Source organism: Pipistrellus kuhlii, unplaced genomic scaffold, assembly GCF_014108245.1.
Source record: "Pipistrellus kuhlii isolate mPipKuh1 unplaced genomic scaffold, mPipKuh1.p scaffold_m20_p_3, whole genome shotgun sequence".
Taxonomy (NCBI): domain Eukaryota; kingdom Metazoa; phylum Chordata; class Mammalia; order Chiroptera; family Vespertilionidae; genus Pipistrellus; species Pipistrellus kuhlii.
In genome coordinates, this window is record NW_023425529.1 from 181,161,128 (window position 1) to 181,177,973 (window position 16,846).

General features: G+C 41.4%; 1 protein-coding gene across 5 annotated transcripts in view; it reads left to right on the forward strand.

Annotated features, from left to right (window-relative positions):
- The window catches only part of SORBS2 (sorbin and SH3 domain containing 2), a 155,691-nt gene that overhangs the window by 126,127 nt on the left and 12,718 nt on the right, over window positions 1-16,846 (forward strand). For 3 of the 5 annotated variants that reach the window (XM_045588945.1, XM_045588948.1, XM_045588949.1), the window contains 5 exons: window positions 2,653-2,744; window positions 4,581-4,627; window positions 7,117-7,231; window positions 7,314-7,442; window positions 9,457-9,660. In XM_045588945.1, the coding sequence (XP_045444901.1) occupies window positions 2,653-2,744; window positions 4,581-4,627; window positions 7,117-7,231; window positions 7,314-7,442; window positions 9,457-9,660 (587 nt within the window). Of the gene's footprint in view, window positions 1-2,652; window positions 2,745-4,580; window positions 4,628-7,116; window positions 7,232-7,313; window positions 7,443-9,456; window positions 9,661-13,928; window positions 14,968-16,846 lie in introns of those variants that run through there. The other 2 variants (XM_045588947.1, XM_045588946.1) reach the window with 2 other exon arrangements.

The following is a 16,846-nucleotide window of genomic DNA, read 5'->3' on the forward strand; positions in this document are numbered from 1 at the left end:
GAGAGGAAGGGAGAGGGATAGAGAGAGTTAGAAACATCGATGAGAGAGAGTCACTGATCAGCTGCCTCTTGCACACCCCCCACTGGGGATATGCCCGCAACCAAGGTACATGCCCTTGACTGGAATCGAACCCGGGACCCCTCAGTCCGCAGACCGACGCTCTACCACTGAGCCAAACCGGTTTCGGCTTTCCTGGGTTTTTTAAAACTTTGTAGTCATTCACTCAATAAGTAATTTGCTTACATTCTATGTAGAAGGTTCTACAGCAAAGTACTCAGGAAGCAAAACTGAAATATGTAGCAAAGTAATCGATGGATGATTACAAGAGACTAGGATTTATTTAATAACTTTCTCCACTTAAAGGACACGACTAGGGTAAAATTTTTGTGATTGTATCTTTAAACTGTATGTATATATAACAGTCTCCTTTCCATCACTCAGTGTATTCCTTTTCTTTTCCATTCCATTGCTTAATTTATCTATTTTCTATTTCTGCTACAGTAACCCCATACTGACATTAGAATTAGACCATTTAGGCTAAAAGTGACTCTCAACTCTATTTTCATAGATGGATTATCACCTTGAAGTGGCAACGCAAGGACAGATAGCAATTCAGATGCAGAAAATGTTTTTTTGAGGTTTACATAACTGAAAAGCACATGGCATTTTGATATCTTTATACCATTGTTTTCATGAATCCTTAAGGTGCAACTGCTTTCTATGTAGATTTTAAGAAGTTGGATCACCAGACATTGCAAAATGTTTCACATACATTATCCAGTTAACACTGGCATACAACTAGGTGATAGGGATTATTATAAACACTGTTTTACATGAGGGAGACTGAGACACAGGGAGGACAATAAATTTGACCAAGGTCATGTAGAGAGAAGGTAGCACTAACAGATATAAACTCCTAACACTTCAGAATTTGTAATATAGACTATATCTCCATAGGCAAAAAAAGACATAATTCAAACTTCATATTAATGTAATATATGGCTCACTAATTCTCATTGCACAACTTTACTATGTTATTATAGTATTTATCTCCACTCTATTACACTATGCAACATGATTCAAAAACAATAAATTTGCATTTTCAAAATCAATGTCTACAATTTGAAATTTTCGCTGACTGAGCCATGTCAGAATCTAATTTTTTAATAAATTAGCTACTTTTTCCAGTTATTCAAAGTCTTAGTTTAATCACCACTCAACATTATATGCAGATAGAGTATATGCTATCAGTAAGGCATGAGTGCAGAGGGCTTTGCAGTGCATTTCAAGGGTATTTTGTATTTTATTAAAATATTTACTTTTCCAGCTATGCTTAGCAAAAGTAATTTAAAATTTGTGATCACTATGAAAGCCCTGTGATCATAAAACTATATTAATTTACAATGAAAAAATACTGCACATAAACCTGTAGCATTCATGAAAATAACTGGTTAAGTTTACCTGAATATTATTGCCAGGCTACCTTGCTAAATCTAAGGACTCCACATCTCATAGAGAGTTAGGCATTTATCTTTATCTGTCATGTAACTGACATGACACCTATTATCAATGGACAATTCTTCCTTGTCATCAAAACAGTCAAAACCTTTAGACCATATTTTCTTTTTATAAATCGGTATTTCTCATCCCTTTACAGATGGATATATTTCATATTTACTGCATCTTGCTATTCAATATAACTGCATTTATCAAAGTCATAAGAGAAAAAAATTTACAAATTTTGATCCAGTTATACTGGTAAAATTTTATAACATGGGCCATTAGAATACTTTTAAGTAACATTTCCACATATAAATGTGTAAGGTATAAGATACCATTAAGAGTTCCTTGCAATCATAATTCTGTAAAGTAACTGATTATTTATATTTTGCTTTAAGGGGAACAAAAACAATTTACTATTTCATAAGCAATTTGGCAATGGATGTTTAGAGAATGTTTATCTGTTTAGAGAATGTTTATCCCTTTGTTTCTTGGGATAAATGTTTACTTTCTGATCAGCTAAGTTGAGCACAAGGAAAGAACAGAAATAAGGCCCTTTTAGCATTAAGCCTCAAGATGACATCTCAAGTCTCAATAAATACTTAAAAACAGAGAGAGAGGGAGAGAGAATGGACATTACCGTAGTTATGTATTCATCGTCATAGTTTCTTTCTTTTTTTTCTTTTTTTTTTTTTTTTTACTGCATTCTTAAATTGTTGTTCCACAAAATGTCTCCATTTCTGAACATTAGTGTTATTCTCCATCTTCTCTAGGCCTTAAAAATAGTCATTATAAATTGGAGGCAAAAAGAATAGAAATAGAAAATATTAAAAGGTCTTTGAGATGACAAATTCCTGCCAACTGGGACCTTCCTGGCCTGGAGGCTGCTGTATAATTATATCAGCAATGCAACCATTTTATTTATAGGTACGACTATGATACTTCTGCAACCTCAGGTAGTTTTCCTTTTGAAATGCTCTGTTTTTATGTCTAGTGTCACAACTGTATGATTCCCTATGAGTTTCATACCCATGTTCTCCATCGTGGTGTCTCTCCATGCTTAAGGGCGGAAATAGTTGTCACCAGGGAGAATGGCTCGCCATGTCTGCCTTGATAGGTGGGTGCTCACTCTGGCCCTGTCCTTTCCAATAGACCCAGAGTCCCCTAGAAGTTACGTGTCCGCTGTGACTGACTTGGGGAGGAGTGCACCGAGGGAAAGAAGAGGAGGAACTCCGGAAAAAGAGGTAGTTTGTTCAATTGCATTTAAGTTTCTGTCAATAAGTTACCTGAAAACCAGTCCAAGTGACATCCAAATCCAGTAAAGAACACAGACTAAAAACATAAAGATGACAACGGAGAAACGTAGAACATTTTCCCTGGAGTCCGAGCAAAGGACTGGAAAGTTTTTGTTCTGAGCCCAACTGCAGATCAGCCCCAGCTGTGGTCCAGCTGTGGCAGTGAGACCTCTGTGCATCTGAACCTCACAGCCATGAATGAACAGTCGTGGTCTAAAAGCATCTGCAAACTCCTGCTCCAGGGATGTAGGTGGAGCCTTAGGTCAACCATGTTGCAAATCAATACAAAGGCTAAGTAGATATTTGTTGCTGGCCTGCTTTTGTTTGTGAGGGTCCCACAAAAACCACTGCCCTGTAAGAGATCAACCAAAGTCTTGTGTGCATGCATATATGCATAACCAATGGACACAGACAATTTCGGGGGGTGAGGGCCTGTTCAGGAGTGGAAGCAGGCTGAGGGAGGTCAATGGGCAAAAAGGGAGACATATGTAATACTTAAATAATTTTTTAAAAATCACTGCCCCTGGAAATCACCTACCCACTAGCTCTTGACCAATGCCCTGAGCCAGGCCTGGAGCTCTGGCTCACACTACCTTGGAGCCCTGAGGATCTGGTGGGGTCTGGAGGCTGGTCTTGGACTGGCAGCCCCTCCAGGAGTATCTCTATAGGTGTCTGATAGAGCCCTGTGCCCGTGGGACTCCCTGCCAAAAGAAGTCAAGAATGGTCCAGGCTGCCTAAAGCTCACCAGAATCACAGAGAAAAAGAGTGGGGTGAGGGACTCATTGGGAAGTAGGGAAGGAAGAGCTGGAGTAGCTAGCTTGCTGGTGCCCCAGTCAGATCTGTGGGCTCCAAGGTTTTATGGAGAGCATACGTCACATGTCATGACTAAAAGATGAGCAGCCGATTTATGTGCTGAAGAATCCCTGAACCCTTCGGGGAATGCAAGATCATCCAGCCTATACTGTTGGCCACTAACTAGCCTCCCAGTGATAACTGGGCTAATGTTTCTCTGCTACTATGTTCATAAGTGTTTAGTAAAAGGGATGATGACTTCCTTCTCAACTTTCATCAGTCCTTTTATTAGGATTCAGATGGAGCTGTGCCAATACATAAGACATAGATAACTGACTCCACAGTTATCCCAGGAAATGCCTTGGTTACAGCCAAAATTATACCTGGGACAGAATCCTCTGCAGATATTCTATTCCCCTACTAGAGGTCCAGTGCACAAATTCATGCATGGGTGGGATCCGGCTGGCCCACCCCAATGTGGGCCCATGGGGGAGAGGGGCTATGGGAGGGCTCCAGGGTGTGTCCCTCCTGTCTCACTCAGTCCCTACCAGCCAGACCCAGCAGCAAGCTAACCTACCAGTCAGAGCATCTGCCCCCTGGTGGTCAGTGCATGTCATAGTGAGCGGTTGCACGGCCTTAGCATATCATTATCAGATTAACCACTTTGATTGGTTGAATGGACGACTATACAACCTGACACTTAGCATATTAGGCTTTCATTATATAGGATTATGACACTCATCTACATTAGTTACTAAGATGAAATATGGCATTCAATAGTTATGGTAAATAAGCCATCTATTATATTCCTGCTATAGCTTAAGCGTCTAAATGAAGAACTGACTGATTTACTCATAAATTGCATATAGAATTTACATTGTATATTTTTAATCATTCCTTGAGGTTTCTCTTCTCTTTAATTCCTGTGAAACTGCTTTCTTGTCAGAAACCCAACATTTTAATCTAGTGCTAATCATTTTCCTTCCTTTCCAGAAACTGCCTGCAAAAGCTGTTTATGACTTTAAGGCTCAGACATCTAAGTAAGTACGATAGGTATTCATCATATGATTTAAGTTGGCTTTATACACTTCAATAATACCTTAAGAGATAAATATTGCAATGGGACATGTTCAAATAATTCAGCAATACACTCTAACTGAATTAACTGAGATATGGGTAATTTTATTTTCATTTTGAGTTTAGTTGAGAATCATTGAGTTTTAAACTACACTAAACATATTACAGCACAATGAATTCAAATGGGTAGGTGAAACAAAAAAAGAAATTAGGCATCTTTGTTTCTCGAATTTTCATGTCAAGATGAAGTGAAAATAGGGAGTTGGGGAGTAATTAACACTTTCTGGGAGGATTTGATAACATTTATTTATCCATCTGAATCAAGGACCGTTTGCAGGGTTGAAGACTAGAACTGTGCACAGATTCCTACCATAAAATCTCCATGTATCAACGCTCAAAGCTTAGTGATTCCAGTTTGACTTAGTGGGCAGAGCGTTGGCCTGCAGACTAAAGGGTCCTGGGTTCAATTCCAGTCAAGGGCACATACCTGGGTTTCAGGGCCAATTCCCCAATAGGGGGGGTCCAGGAGGCAGCCAATCAATGGTTCTCTCTCATCATTGATGTTTGTTTCTATTTCTCTCTTTTCCTTCCTCTTTGAAATACATATATATATATATATATATATATATATATATATATATTTTTTTTTTTTTTTTTTTTTTTTTTTTTTTTTTTAAGAAAAAGCTCAAGTCTGAGCAACATTTTCTCCTGTGGCCTTTGGTATTGGAGTTTTCATACTCCTGTGTTGCAATACTTCCTTTCCTTTTTTCTCCAGGCTCTTGTTCATCAGATGGGCATGTGGTTGAGGAAAGTCAGTACAGGAAGTAGGTACATGAGTTGGCTCAACTGGGAGGGAGCCTGCCACCTTGCAGGGGCCCAGGTGCCCAGACATTATTTAAGAAACTTGAGTCTCTCTTAGAATTCAAGATATTAAATTCATTGTAAATTGGCATAAAATTACACTGTGCAGTTTAGACTGAATTTAGACAATAATTCAAACATTTATTCATGAAAATGCATATTGTATAAATTTATTGTTCCAGAGTCTGCCTCTAGTAGAAGACAGAGAGAAAATAAAATCATTCCGAATTGGCTGAGGCTGCTGAGATAGGGAATGAGCCAAAAAAGAAAATTGCTATTTAGAAATTAAGATGTTGACCATGGCTTAATTCTGCTGTTAAATATATATATATATATATTCCTAAAAGAAAAGCTCACACTTTTTGAACTATTATTAGAGAAGTAACATCTGCTTTGTGTCTATTATACTCTGGTCCTCACTACTACTATTCTTTGAATCTAGTGTGACAATTGGAGGATGCATGTCAGTTTTATAAAATAACGAGGGAGAACACGTGAATTTCATTTCCTCTTTGTGACAGTCCAAGGTTAGCAAAGGCTGGGGGAAGCCTGCTCTTCCACCGGCCGCCCGTGGGAGCATCAGCAACAGACCGAAGGGTTTGCCCGCACCACCCCTCCCATAAGCCCTTCCTAAACCCACTAACCCTGAAGGTGTGCGCCTCAGAGGAGCAGGTTCAATACTCACCAAGGAAGCCACCTCTTGTTTTTAGGCAGAGAAAAATGTTCCCCTCCCACCATAAATAAATATATCTCATTGCAGCTTCCTCACGTCCCTCTTGCTCTGCTCTCGTACACATAGAGCAGCTGCTCATCATCCCTGTGCAATGACCTATTTGCAACAAAAGTCAGGGTTTGGGCCAACTCAGGCAACTTTCAAAGGCTCCCACCAGCCAGCTCTGAAAGTGACGGAAGGGCTAGCCTCATTTTTAAGTCATTTCCATTAGTGCCTAGACGGGAGATATGGGTACCTGTTTTAGGTAAATATCTCTCTCAAAAGCTATTTTTATTTACCTAATACATGAGATGTATTTAATTTTTTAAAAATACAGCTATGGAACTCGTCCAATGTAATGCCTCAATTGCTAAACAGGAAAACCAGGTAAAAATCACAGTTCCAAAGGTACAATATCATAAGCAAATCCTAAGAATTTGTAAGGAAAATCCTTATCCCACTAGGTTGGACAGATTTTTTTTTATAACTGCCATGTGTCCAAAACAGAAGCCATCCCCACACACCATGATATTTTGAATTTAATTTTTTTAGAAAACCAATTTGCGATGAATAGTCTAAAAAATAGATATATGACTCACAATGCCGGTGCTCTGGAATATGTTCAGCTGACAATTCACACACACACACACACACACACACACACACACACACAAATAAATAAATAAATAAATAAATAAATAAATAAATAAATAAATAAATAAAATAAAGATCTTAAAGTTGGTCTATAGACGCTTAGGGTGCACAAATGGGTCAAGCATTGGAAGTCTATTTCCCAGCCAAATGCGGGTCTAGGGATCTTAGGAATAACTGCTCTTGGCGGGGAAAAAAAAAAAGCCCATTTGAGCATGTCTCTCCCAGGGAGCTGTCGTTCAAGAAAGGAGACACGGTCTACATCCTCAGGAAAATCGACCAGAACTGGTACGAGGGCGAGCACCACGGGCGAGTGGGCATCTTCCCCATCTCCTACGTGGAGGTGAGTCCTCCCCACACCCGCTCACACGGGGGCTCCTCCCAGGTCCTCGCGGGTCCGGAGTAAACCGCTGCTTTCCTCCTAGAAGCTGTCCCCTCCGGAGAAAGCGCAGCCCGCCAGGCCGCCGCCCCCGGCCCAGCCCGGAGAGATCGGGGAGGCGATTGCCAAGTACAACTTCAACGCGGACACGAACGTGGAGCTGTCGCTGAGGAAGGTACGGGCTGCAGCCTGGGCTGGTGCATCTCCCAGGCTGTCTCCTTCCCTGTGGCGTCTGTGTTTTTCCATAAAGAAAGGCCAGAGGACCCTCCCCCCCCCCCCCCCGGGGGCCGCCCCCTGCCCCTCCCAGGGTGCCTGGGCCTGAGCACCAGGAGCTGAACTTGGGGAAAGGCAGCAACGGGAAAGCACCTCCGCAGCCTGCGAGAGGCTGCTCTTCTGCTGCCTCCTCATTCCGTTTCTTTTTTCATTTTGATTAATAATACACTTACCTTGGTGCCCTAACCGGTTTGGCTCAGTGGATAGAGCGTCGGCCTTGGACTGAAGGGTCCCAGGTTCAATTCCGGTCAAGGGCATGTGCCTTGGTTGCAGGTACATCCCCAGTAGGCCCAGTAGGAGGTGTGCAGGAGGCAGCTGATCGGTGTTTCTCTCTCATCGATGTTTCTAACTCTCTATCCCTCTCCCTTCCTCTCTGTAAAAAATCAATAAAATATATGTTTTAAAAAATAATAACAATATGCTTGCCTTGGAATCCAGGAAAGGTCCTGCAGTCAGGACATTTTCCTTCTCGGGGGCCTCATGATTGACCCCCGTTTCCCTGGAAGCCTATCCCATCCCAGTGCCTCTTCCTAGCATGACGGAAAGACGCTAACCTGCTACTTTACACACCTGGGAATGGGCCCATCAGCTGTGCTCGGTGTCTGCTAAGCAGTCACGTCCCTGTGCTTGAGGCGCCTGCCTGTCTGCGCAAAATACAGAATAGACTGTGGTCACATGGGGATGGAGGGTGCGGGCCTAGAGCGCCCCCTGCCTGCGGTGACTGCCGGGTGGGACCCCTGTCCTCCTCCTGGCCCAGAGACCTGGGTCTGCATCAGCAACCGATTCCCTCTGACCCTCCCAGCGGCCACATGGCATCTTGAGTGGCTTGTTCCATTCTTTCCATGGAAGCTTCCACCCCTGCAATGACCGCTCAAGCAGGAGCCTGGTGTCAGCCTCGTGTGGTGTGTTACAGAGGAAAGCAGCGCCCGTTTAAGATGCAGGGAGACCCACGTAGCTGTGGTATGTCCTGCTCCGTGGCCGTGGGACAGTCTCGATACACCACCAGCATCTGGCCAAAGGCAGGCTTTCGCCTTGAGTACCCCTGTCAGAGCCGAGGCTGCCCACACTTCCACATCATCTGCTGGCTGCAGCTTCTTTACCGTCTAACCACATCTTGCCCATTTATTTCTGGGCCACGTGTGGTTCTGAGTTAAAATGTAAACTGTTCTGTGGCCTTGGCTTGGTCCCTGCACGTGGCAGGGTTCGTGGTTGTAGAGAGATCTCTTATTCCAAAAGCCGGAGGTTCTATAAAAAGACTTATCAGCCACTGTGGCCATGCGGCCCATCCTTCAGCATGGAAGCTGGTGTGAGGCCGTCCGGAGGCAGACCTGGCGGGTCAGCCCCGGCCACAGACACGGCTTGTCACAGGGCTGTCTCTGCCCACCCCGTCCGCTTCCCTCTTTGTCACTGGTTAGCATGTGCAGGGTAAAAAGAAAAATGGTGTGCCAGCCAACCTCGTCCCTTCCGGGGGCTGGTTCCCACAGCCCACGCAGGCCCGCCTCACAGAGAGCCGAGTGACACTTCCAGAATCTCCTGCTTCCCACAGAAGCTCATTCTGAGGCCTCTGTCAGCCACAGGATGCTGTCAGGGAGACATTGCCTATGAAACCGTTCTGCTTCTTGACATGACACACGTCATTTCACACGGAACCAGCATGAACATGTATGAGCCCATTCACATTAGCCGAGCACCCTTAGGGAAAGATGTCATGCGTGGGTGGCTAAATGGCATCTATGTTGATCAGCTGTCATTTGGGAATGAACTGAGACTTAAGCTGCCTTCTCCTGACTAAATGAAACCGGAGGTCTAACACTCTCCCAAATGAAAAACTATTGTTTGTTAGAAACGCCGGCAATTGTATTTCTTCATGTTGTCACCTCCCTGCTTCTAATGCATTTTCCTCGTGTTCGCTACAGGGAGATAGAGTTATTCTTCTCAAGAGAGTCGATCAGAACTGGTACGAAGGTAAAATCCCAGGGACCAGCAGACAAGGCATCTTCCCTGTTTCCTATGTGGAAGTGGTGAAGAGGAACACAGCCAAAGGCGCCGAGGACTACCCCGACCCTCCCATACCTCACAGCTACTCGAGCGACAGGATCCACAGCTTGAGTTCCAACAAGGTAAGAGGACACTCAGCATAGTAGGACATGTGGGAGCTTGGAGTAAGATAATAAGTGATATTCGGTCCTTAAGAAGATCATCTTTCCTGCAAAGCTTTACATGTTATGCCTCCAAGTTTGAGTGACAAGTCAATATAATTTTTCTTATGGGTGTTGGCATAAGGGTTTAATGCTTGATTTTGAGAATTTCACTTTTGAGTTAAAATACCAAAAGAGAAAAATTAGTATCATAAGAGCCCATATTGTGGATAAGTATACCTGCTTTCTGAAACTCGGGTTTTTTGAAACGTGATTTTTTTTTTCCTGAAGCTTAATTTTATATATGTATATATTAAGTGGATTATATACATATGTATGTATGCATATATATATATGCACCTACATATAAATCAATAGATCCCAAAATGGTTCATTTCAAAGTAGATGGTAATTAGGTTGAAAAAATCTGTAGCAGTCTTGAGCTATTTTAATAAAGAGAAATAGAGTAAAAATTTTAAATTAAGATCTGTAAGTCAATTTTTTTATTAGACTGAATGAAAATGTCATTGGTCATCAGGTGTCCTTGTGTGTATTTTGGAGTTTTAGGATAATTATGTACCAGTTCTACTATCTCACTTGAGCTAGTGGCTGTAGGTAATTATCTTTTTCCATATCTGGTCTTAAAGGAACTTTGCTCCCTGAACTGGTTAATTAGAAAGGGCCATTCTACTTTCTTTACTCACAGTGCGAATTTTTTTTTCTTAATTTTCTGTGAAGTTATAATATAGTGTGTTCTTCTTACAGATAGTATTTAGGGATTTCTTTCACCTTTTCATTAACCTCCAAGTATAAAATTTAATTTACCAAGGAATTAGTTCCAAAATATTGTAAGTACTTCTGAACATTTAAAAAGTGTATGATGCTGCATAATTTTATTGATTACATTAATAAATAATTAAGATCAAGGCTAGGACATGGGAAATAAACCATCTAGAGCCAGCAACATAACATCAGCATCAGATGTTGTACAGTCATTTCGTGTTCCAATGCGAGTCCACCTCAAGTAGCACCCCAGTGCCCTAAACCTCTCCTTGAAAATGAGTCTTAGGAGGACTTCACAAAAGCACACAATCTAAGATCTCCTATCTCCTATTTCAAGAGAAGCGTTTTCTTTAAAAGGGCAAAGATTGGCATTGTATTCATTCTACTTCTTTTTGAAGAATGGGTTTCCATTGAGGGGTAATTTTTCTCAATCCATTATCATTGGGTAATGGAACCATTTGGTACTGTCCAGTTTTGGTTGACTGGTTATAAAGTTTTCCAGAATCTTCTTCAGTATTCTTATTTCACCAGCAGAGCTTAGCACTTAGAAATCAACATTCTTCCTTTAATAGTTCCTACTGATAAATGGAAAGATAAGAATCCTCATCTGCATATTTGGCTTACCTACTATTCAGTTATCTTAAATGAACTACCAAATAAATTTCAAAGCAACTGTACCTTCAAATAAAATTATGTAAGAAAGAATAAGCATGTATCTCTACAAAGGCTTATTTTAACACTTAAGAAATTCTTTCATAATGTCCCAATTAATATTGGCAATGTAATATTTTAGATCACTGTTTTGATCTTTGTTGTGAATATGATTTAAATGTATTTTCAGTTTCCTAAGTTTTTTCTTAGAACACCATATTTTAAATTTTATAAATAGAGAAATGTACAAATTTTATTAAGAACTAATTAGTGTTTTATTCTCAGTGCTGGGGAAAATATGTTGAAAATCTTATATCCATAATTTGGAAAAAATTCTTAATGGTTTTATTCCCTCTGGTAATCTGGGCTCTGATATTGGCTCAATAAAGAAAATTCCTCCATAGTGTAGAACGCTATCATTTTCAGAAAAAGAACTATAATGTACTTCTAAACAACAATATATAATGTATGTTACATATCCTATTTTCTAACTGATATTTACAAATAAAGGAAGGGATTTAAGTGATTTATGAATCACTTTTTGACACACTCAGTCACATTTCTTGTGATACTGTATTTCAGGGGTGGCTCAAATATAAGTAGATAGTATCTTTGATATTCTTGCTTTTTGTATAGTAAAATCCAATTCTAATGATTTTTGTATAATTAGGTATATTTTTGTTATATGATATTCCAGGATACTTAATTTGACTTTCAGTGGAAATACATCCATAATAAAGCTAAGCGTTTTGGATCTGTTAAACATAGATTAGTGATTATGGTGGTAATGGCACTGCAATAGTAATGGTGATCAGGGTAGAATTTAAAGATCTTCCTCATCCACATAATATTCCTGACCATGAGAGGAAGTGCAAGTGAAAATCAATCATCTTGAGTTTATTATATATCTCACAGGATTTCAAAATCTATTCTTGTGTTGCATAGCACAGAGCACACAGTAGGACTCTTGCCAATAAGGGAACTTCTCTAGACCATCAAAGAAGACTTAGGTCATTTCTATCTTATTAAAAATTAAATATATACAGGACTTGCTAGGAATGTCTGTCTATCCAGTAATAGACCAAGTGTAGAGTATTTCATTGTATGAGGTGCTAAGAAGCCATAGTCCTGAATCTTCTATAGGATGCTCACATGAGTTTTGTGACACTTTGTCTCATTTATCCCACCACATGGTGACATGGCATATTTGCTTTAAAAAAAAAAATACACACACACACACACACACACACACACACACACACAGCTAAATAAATTCTATAAATGCCCATTCCTATTATAGGACACAGAAGTCAAAGCTTAATTGGGGGTGTGTTGTGCTGATACGTACTAAGGCCCTGGCCCCCAGAGTGCTGAGTGCAGAACCACCAACTCACCCTGAACAACCAACCAGCAAGCAAATCTCCATACTCTTTCTTTTTTTAAAATATATTTTATTGATTTTTTTTTGCAGAGAGGAAGGGAGAGGGATAGAGAATTAGAAACATCGATGAGAGAGAAACATTGATCAGCTGCCTCCTGCACACCTCCTATTGGGGATGTGCCCACAACCAAGGTACATGCCCTTGACCGGAATGGAACCTGGGACCCTTCAGTCCACAGGCTGATGCTCTATCTACTGAGCCAAACCGGTTAGGGCTCCATATTCTTTCTTGAACATTTTTTCTTTCCAAACCAAAATCACTCCCTGGGAAGAACTAAAGTAAAACGTCGGTGATGGGGAGATGAGCACAAATACGTAATACCTTACCAATAAAGAAATTAAAATGCAAAAAAAAATTTTTTAATAAATAAAGTAAAATGTCACCCACCAGCTTCTCTCAGGGCCTTCACATGCACGGCATGAACCATTCTTTCCAGCCCAGTAGCAATAGGTACAGTATTAGAATGTTACTAGGCAGCCCTTCTAGACCTCTGAATGAATTTACATTTGTTCACTATATCCAAAACAGCAATAATATTAAGATACACAGAAGTCTACTTTTACTCAGAAGATTCAGCTTCAATTATACCTCCCCAAGTTCACATAAAATGTCAAGCTATTGAGAGAGATGGGAGTCCAGCAGAAGATTTTTTCCCACTAACATCATATGCTCCCTTCCAATGCAATCACTTACTTTGAATTTTTTAAAAACTTTGAAGTCAAAAATAATAACAAAATGAAAACTTTGAAGAATTAGTGTAAGTTCAGTTTCATTCTGATCATGGATTTCTGTTCTCAAAAGATATTTTTCCAAACTTACTCATTTAGAAATGTGTTCGTGTATAAAGATGGAAAAATATGGTATGCCATATGTTATAATCGCCTGGCAAACCTAGGTGAGAAAATCATGGAAGTCCATAGGAATGGGCCCTGCTTCTGACAGCAAGAACACATCACAAATCCGGCAGCTGAGAAAGGTTTAATTATTGGCTTTCATTCCACACTAATGTCATTTCAAAGTCATTTCTACTACTAAGTCCCTATCTGGGAACCTCATTTAAAAGAGGTAGTCTGTTTGTTAAATGAAATTAAATCTCTTAAGGTTTCACTGTCTATCCTTATCATCGCTGTGACAGCTCTGTTTTGTCATTTGACACTAAGACCCCTTCTGAATAGTAGGAGAGTTTCATTTCCCAAATAAATTTCTAATTAACATGCTAGTGGTTTTATGTGAGAAAAATTTAGCAAAATATCTTCACATCTATAAAATATTGTTCTGTATTCACTGCATTTCTGTCTCTGTGTTTTGATACACTGTCGTTATTTTCTTGGTTTCTTCCTTTCTTTTGCTTCACATCCCCTGCTCATTGTTAAGTTGGCTCCCAGTGAACCAGCCCCTGCTCTCACGCACAGAGCTTCTCCTGGCCCAGATAACGGAGCTCACCAGGGGCCTACCCAGGGGTGGCCGTCCCTGACAGCTCAGTGTCCTCCGGCAAACCCTTTGATTCCTTTCTTGGACAACTTCTTGGATGAATTAGAGAAGCTTAGTGCTTTCACCTTACCAGATGACCAAGCCGCGCCAAATATCCCAGAGGAAGTCACCCTTGAAATTAAAGAAGAACCCTCAGTTTCCCTCCCATCACCTCCAGCAGCTGTACCTGCCAAATCACCTTCCCCGCGGCCACCTTTACGTGGTACGGGTGCAACCTCAACTGCAGTCCGGCCCTATGAGACAACGCCAGTCCAGGGTCCCAGAAAGACAACTCAGAACAAGAGTACGGACTTGACAACAATGAGAAAGGGCTTTGCAAGCCTTGAAAAGGCATCTGAAGTCCTAGGGGATAAGTTTGTGGCCTCTGCACACACTAATGTGGCTCCCTTTCCCCAAACCCTCTCTGTCATTGGAGAGGAAGAGGAGGAACTCTGTGAGGGGGTGATGGCAGGCATCCGAGGAGGGCTTGAATTTCAAGACCCAGATGCCTGGTGGTGGGGCCATGATGGCCCCAAGGTGACACCGAGCCTGTACATCGAAGAGGAGGAAGAGGAGAGGAAAGCTGGCTGCTCACAGGGTGCAGTAGCCACCCTCCCACACCCTAGAGCCCCCAAGGAGTGCAGCCGTGCAGCTCACACCAATAAGGAGGTATTTCAAGATCGCCTAATCCCTGAAGAACTAACCTGTCCTACGACGATGAGCTAAAACAGCTAATCATATTAATAAACACTGCTTTGAGGTTTTCCTTACAAGAAACAAGCACCATATAAGTTGGGGGTGGAGGAATGTATGGCAACACAGCAAATTTTAATAATGGTGGAAATGCATAATATAGCTCCATTATTTATTTACAGCTATACATTCGTATTTAAGGTGGGTTATACTATCATCTCCACTTTAGAGATGAGAAATTGATACCAAAAAAAAAAAAAAAGGGAGGGGGAAGAGAAGGGAAGAGAAGGAAGGGAAAGGGAAAAGAAGGGAAGGGGAGGGGAGGGAAAGGGAGGGGAGGGGAGGAGAGGAGAAGAAAGGGGAGGGGAGGAGGGGAGGGGCGGGAGGGAGGGGAGGGGAGGGGAGGGGATGGGGGGAGGGGAGGGGAGGGGAAGGAAAGGAGAAAGATAATGTTCTGGTTCCCTCTCAACTCTTTCTGAAGAGAGAGTTTCTTCAAATCGGTGACTACTAAAGAACTGGGTCCTGCCATTTTCATTTTTAAAAAGCAAGAAACTTGGGCCAAAATTTTAATCAGTAAAGAGGGCTAACACCCTAAATCTTTAGCTTGTCAAGTTTTCTTTTAAGAAAACAAAAAAAAATAAAAACTCAATATCTCACATATGTAATCTGTGAATTAAGTAGCAAATATGGTTACTGGAAAATATCAAAATTATGAGACAAAAAGAATGAATGATTTATATTATGCCACTATGCAAGTTCCCCATGGATCTTCTATTGAAAGATTTCTGAAAATGAAAATCATGTTTAAACCCCATAAGTTACTATCGATACTTAGATCTTACCAATAACAAATGTAGAGGCACTTGGCCAACAAGGGTCTCCTTGGGCTTAAATAATGGTCGGTGCCCATGAGGCCCACAGTCACAACACTCGGAGGCTTGGCTGTCCCTCAACCCAGAGAGAAACCCTCACCGGAACAAAGAACCCAGCCATGCCTGCATCTGTACCAACTAAACACAGTGCTTCATAATAGAGATCATTCATTGCAGTCAGTCAAGCATGATTCTAGTTGATCACTTAAATGGCTCATTTTCTCTTCAGTTTAATTTTAAGACATGATTAGATATAGGGCTTGGGTCCCATGAACTTCTGCCTCCCTATAGACTATGGGGATTCTTACCTCCCACATCAGAAAAAAATGAAACTGATCATACCCATTGGAAACCTTGAATGAAATTCAAAAGAAAAAATCCATGCTTTTAAAGCAAGAATTTGTCATAAATGTCACCACTATGGTTAACTTTAAACTTGTTTAAATATGGAGGGTGTTATCTAAAGGCTGACCAAGTGACCTCATTCTGGACACAAGCACAATCTCATCTTGTCTTTCCCCAATATTTAAGCCACCTTCATTTTCCTAGAGAGATGGGCCGCCTACACCTTTTCCCAGCTGTCCCCTCCCCTCCCCTCCCTCCCCTCCCCCCTTGGCCTCGGCCTCACAGCTGGTCTCTACGCTCTCTCAGCCTGCCCAGTCCTACTCACCACCTCTCCTCCCTAAACACTCTTCCCAGCAGGAAATAAGTTCACCAAAATTAAAGGTAACTGCATCTTGTGTGTGGTTTCTTGCATGTCTTTCTATGGAGTTAATTCATTACATGTATGTATTTAGATTTGTGCCATCTTACAAGATCTAAAAAAAAAAAAAAAAAAAGGCATGTCAAGACTGATTGCTAACTTTTAACAACAGCAGCATGGCCTCTATCCAACAAGTTAAATATATATATTTGCAGAGAGGCTATACCCATAAGCAGGAGAAACTAAAATTTATATAAGATTATTATTTTTTTTAAGTTGAGGGTCCGCAGAAGAACCATCCCACCCAAAGGCGTCAGCTTTGTAGCTGTCATTCTCTGTCCCGTCTCAGTGGGCTCATCGCCCCCGGGGCTGCTCCCCCTCCCCCGCATCGGCCAGGTCAGCAGAGCCTGAGGGCAGGATGCTCCCAGGCCTGGACTGCCTTGAGCCTCGTTCTCCCAGGAAACTGAAGTAAATAGATGAGGATGCAGGGATGCAGCTCCTTGGGTTGCAGACGTGAACAAAGCGTCTACCTCTGAGGTGTGCAGGCTGGCAGC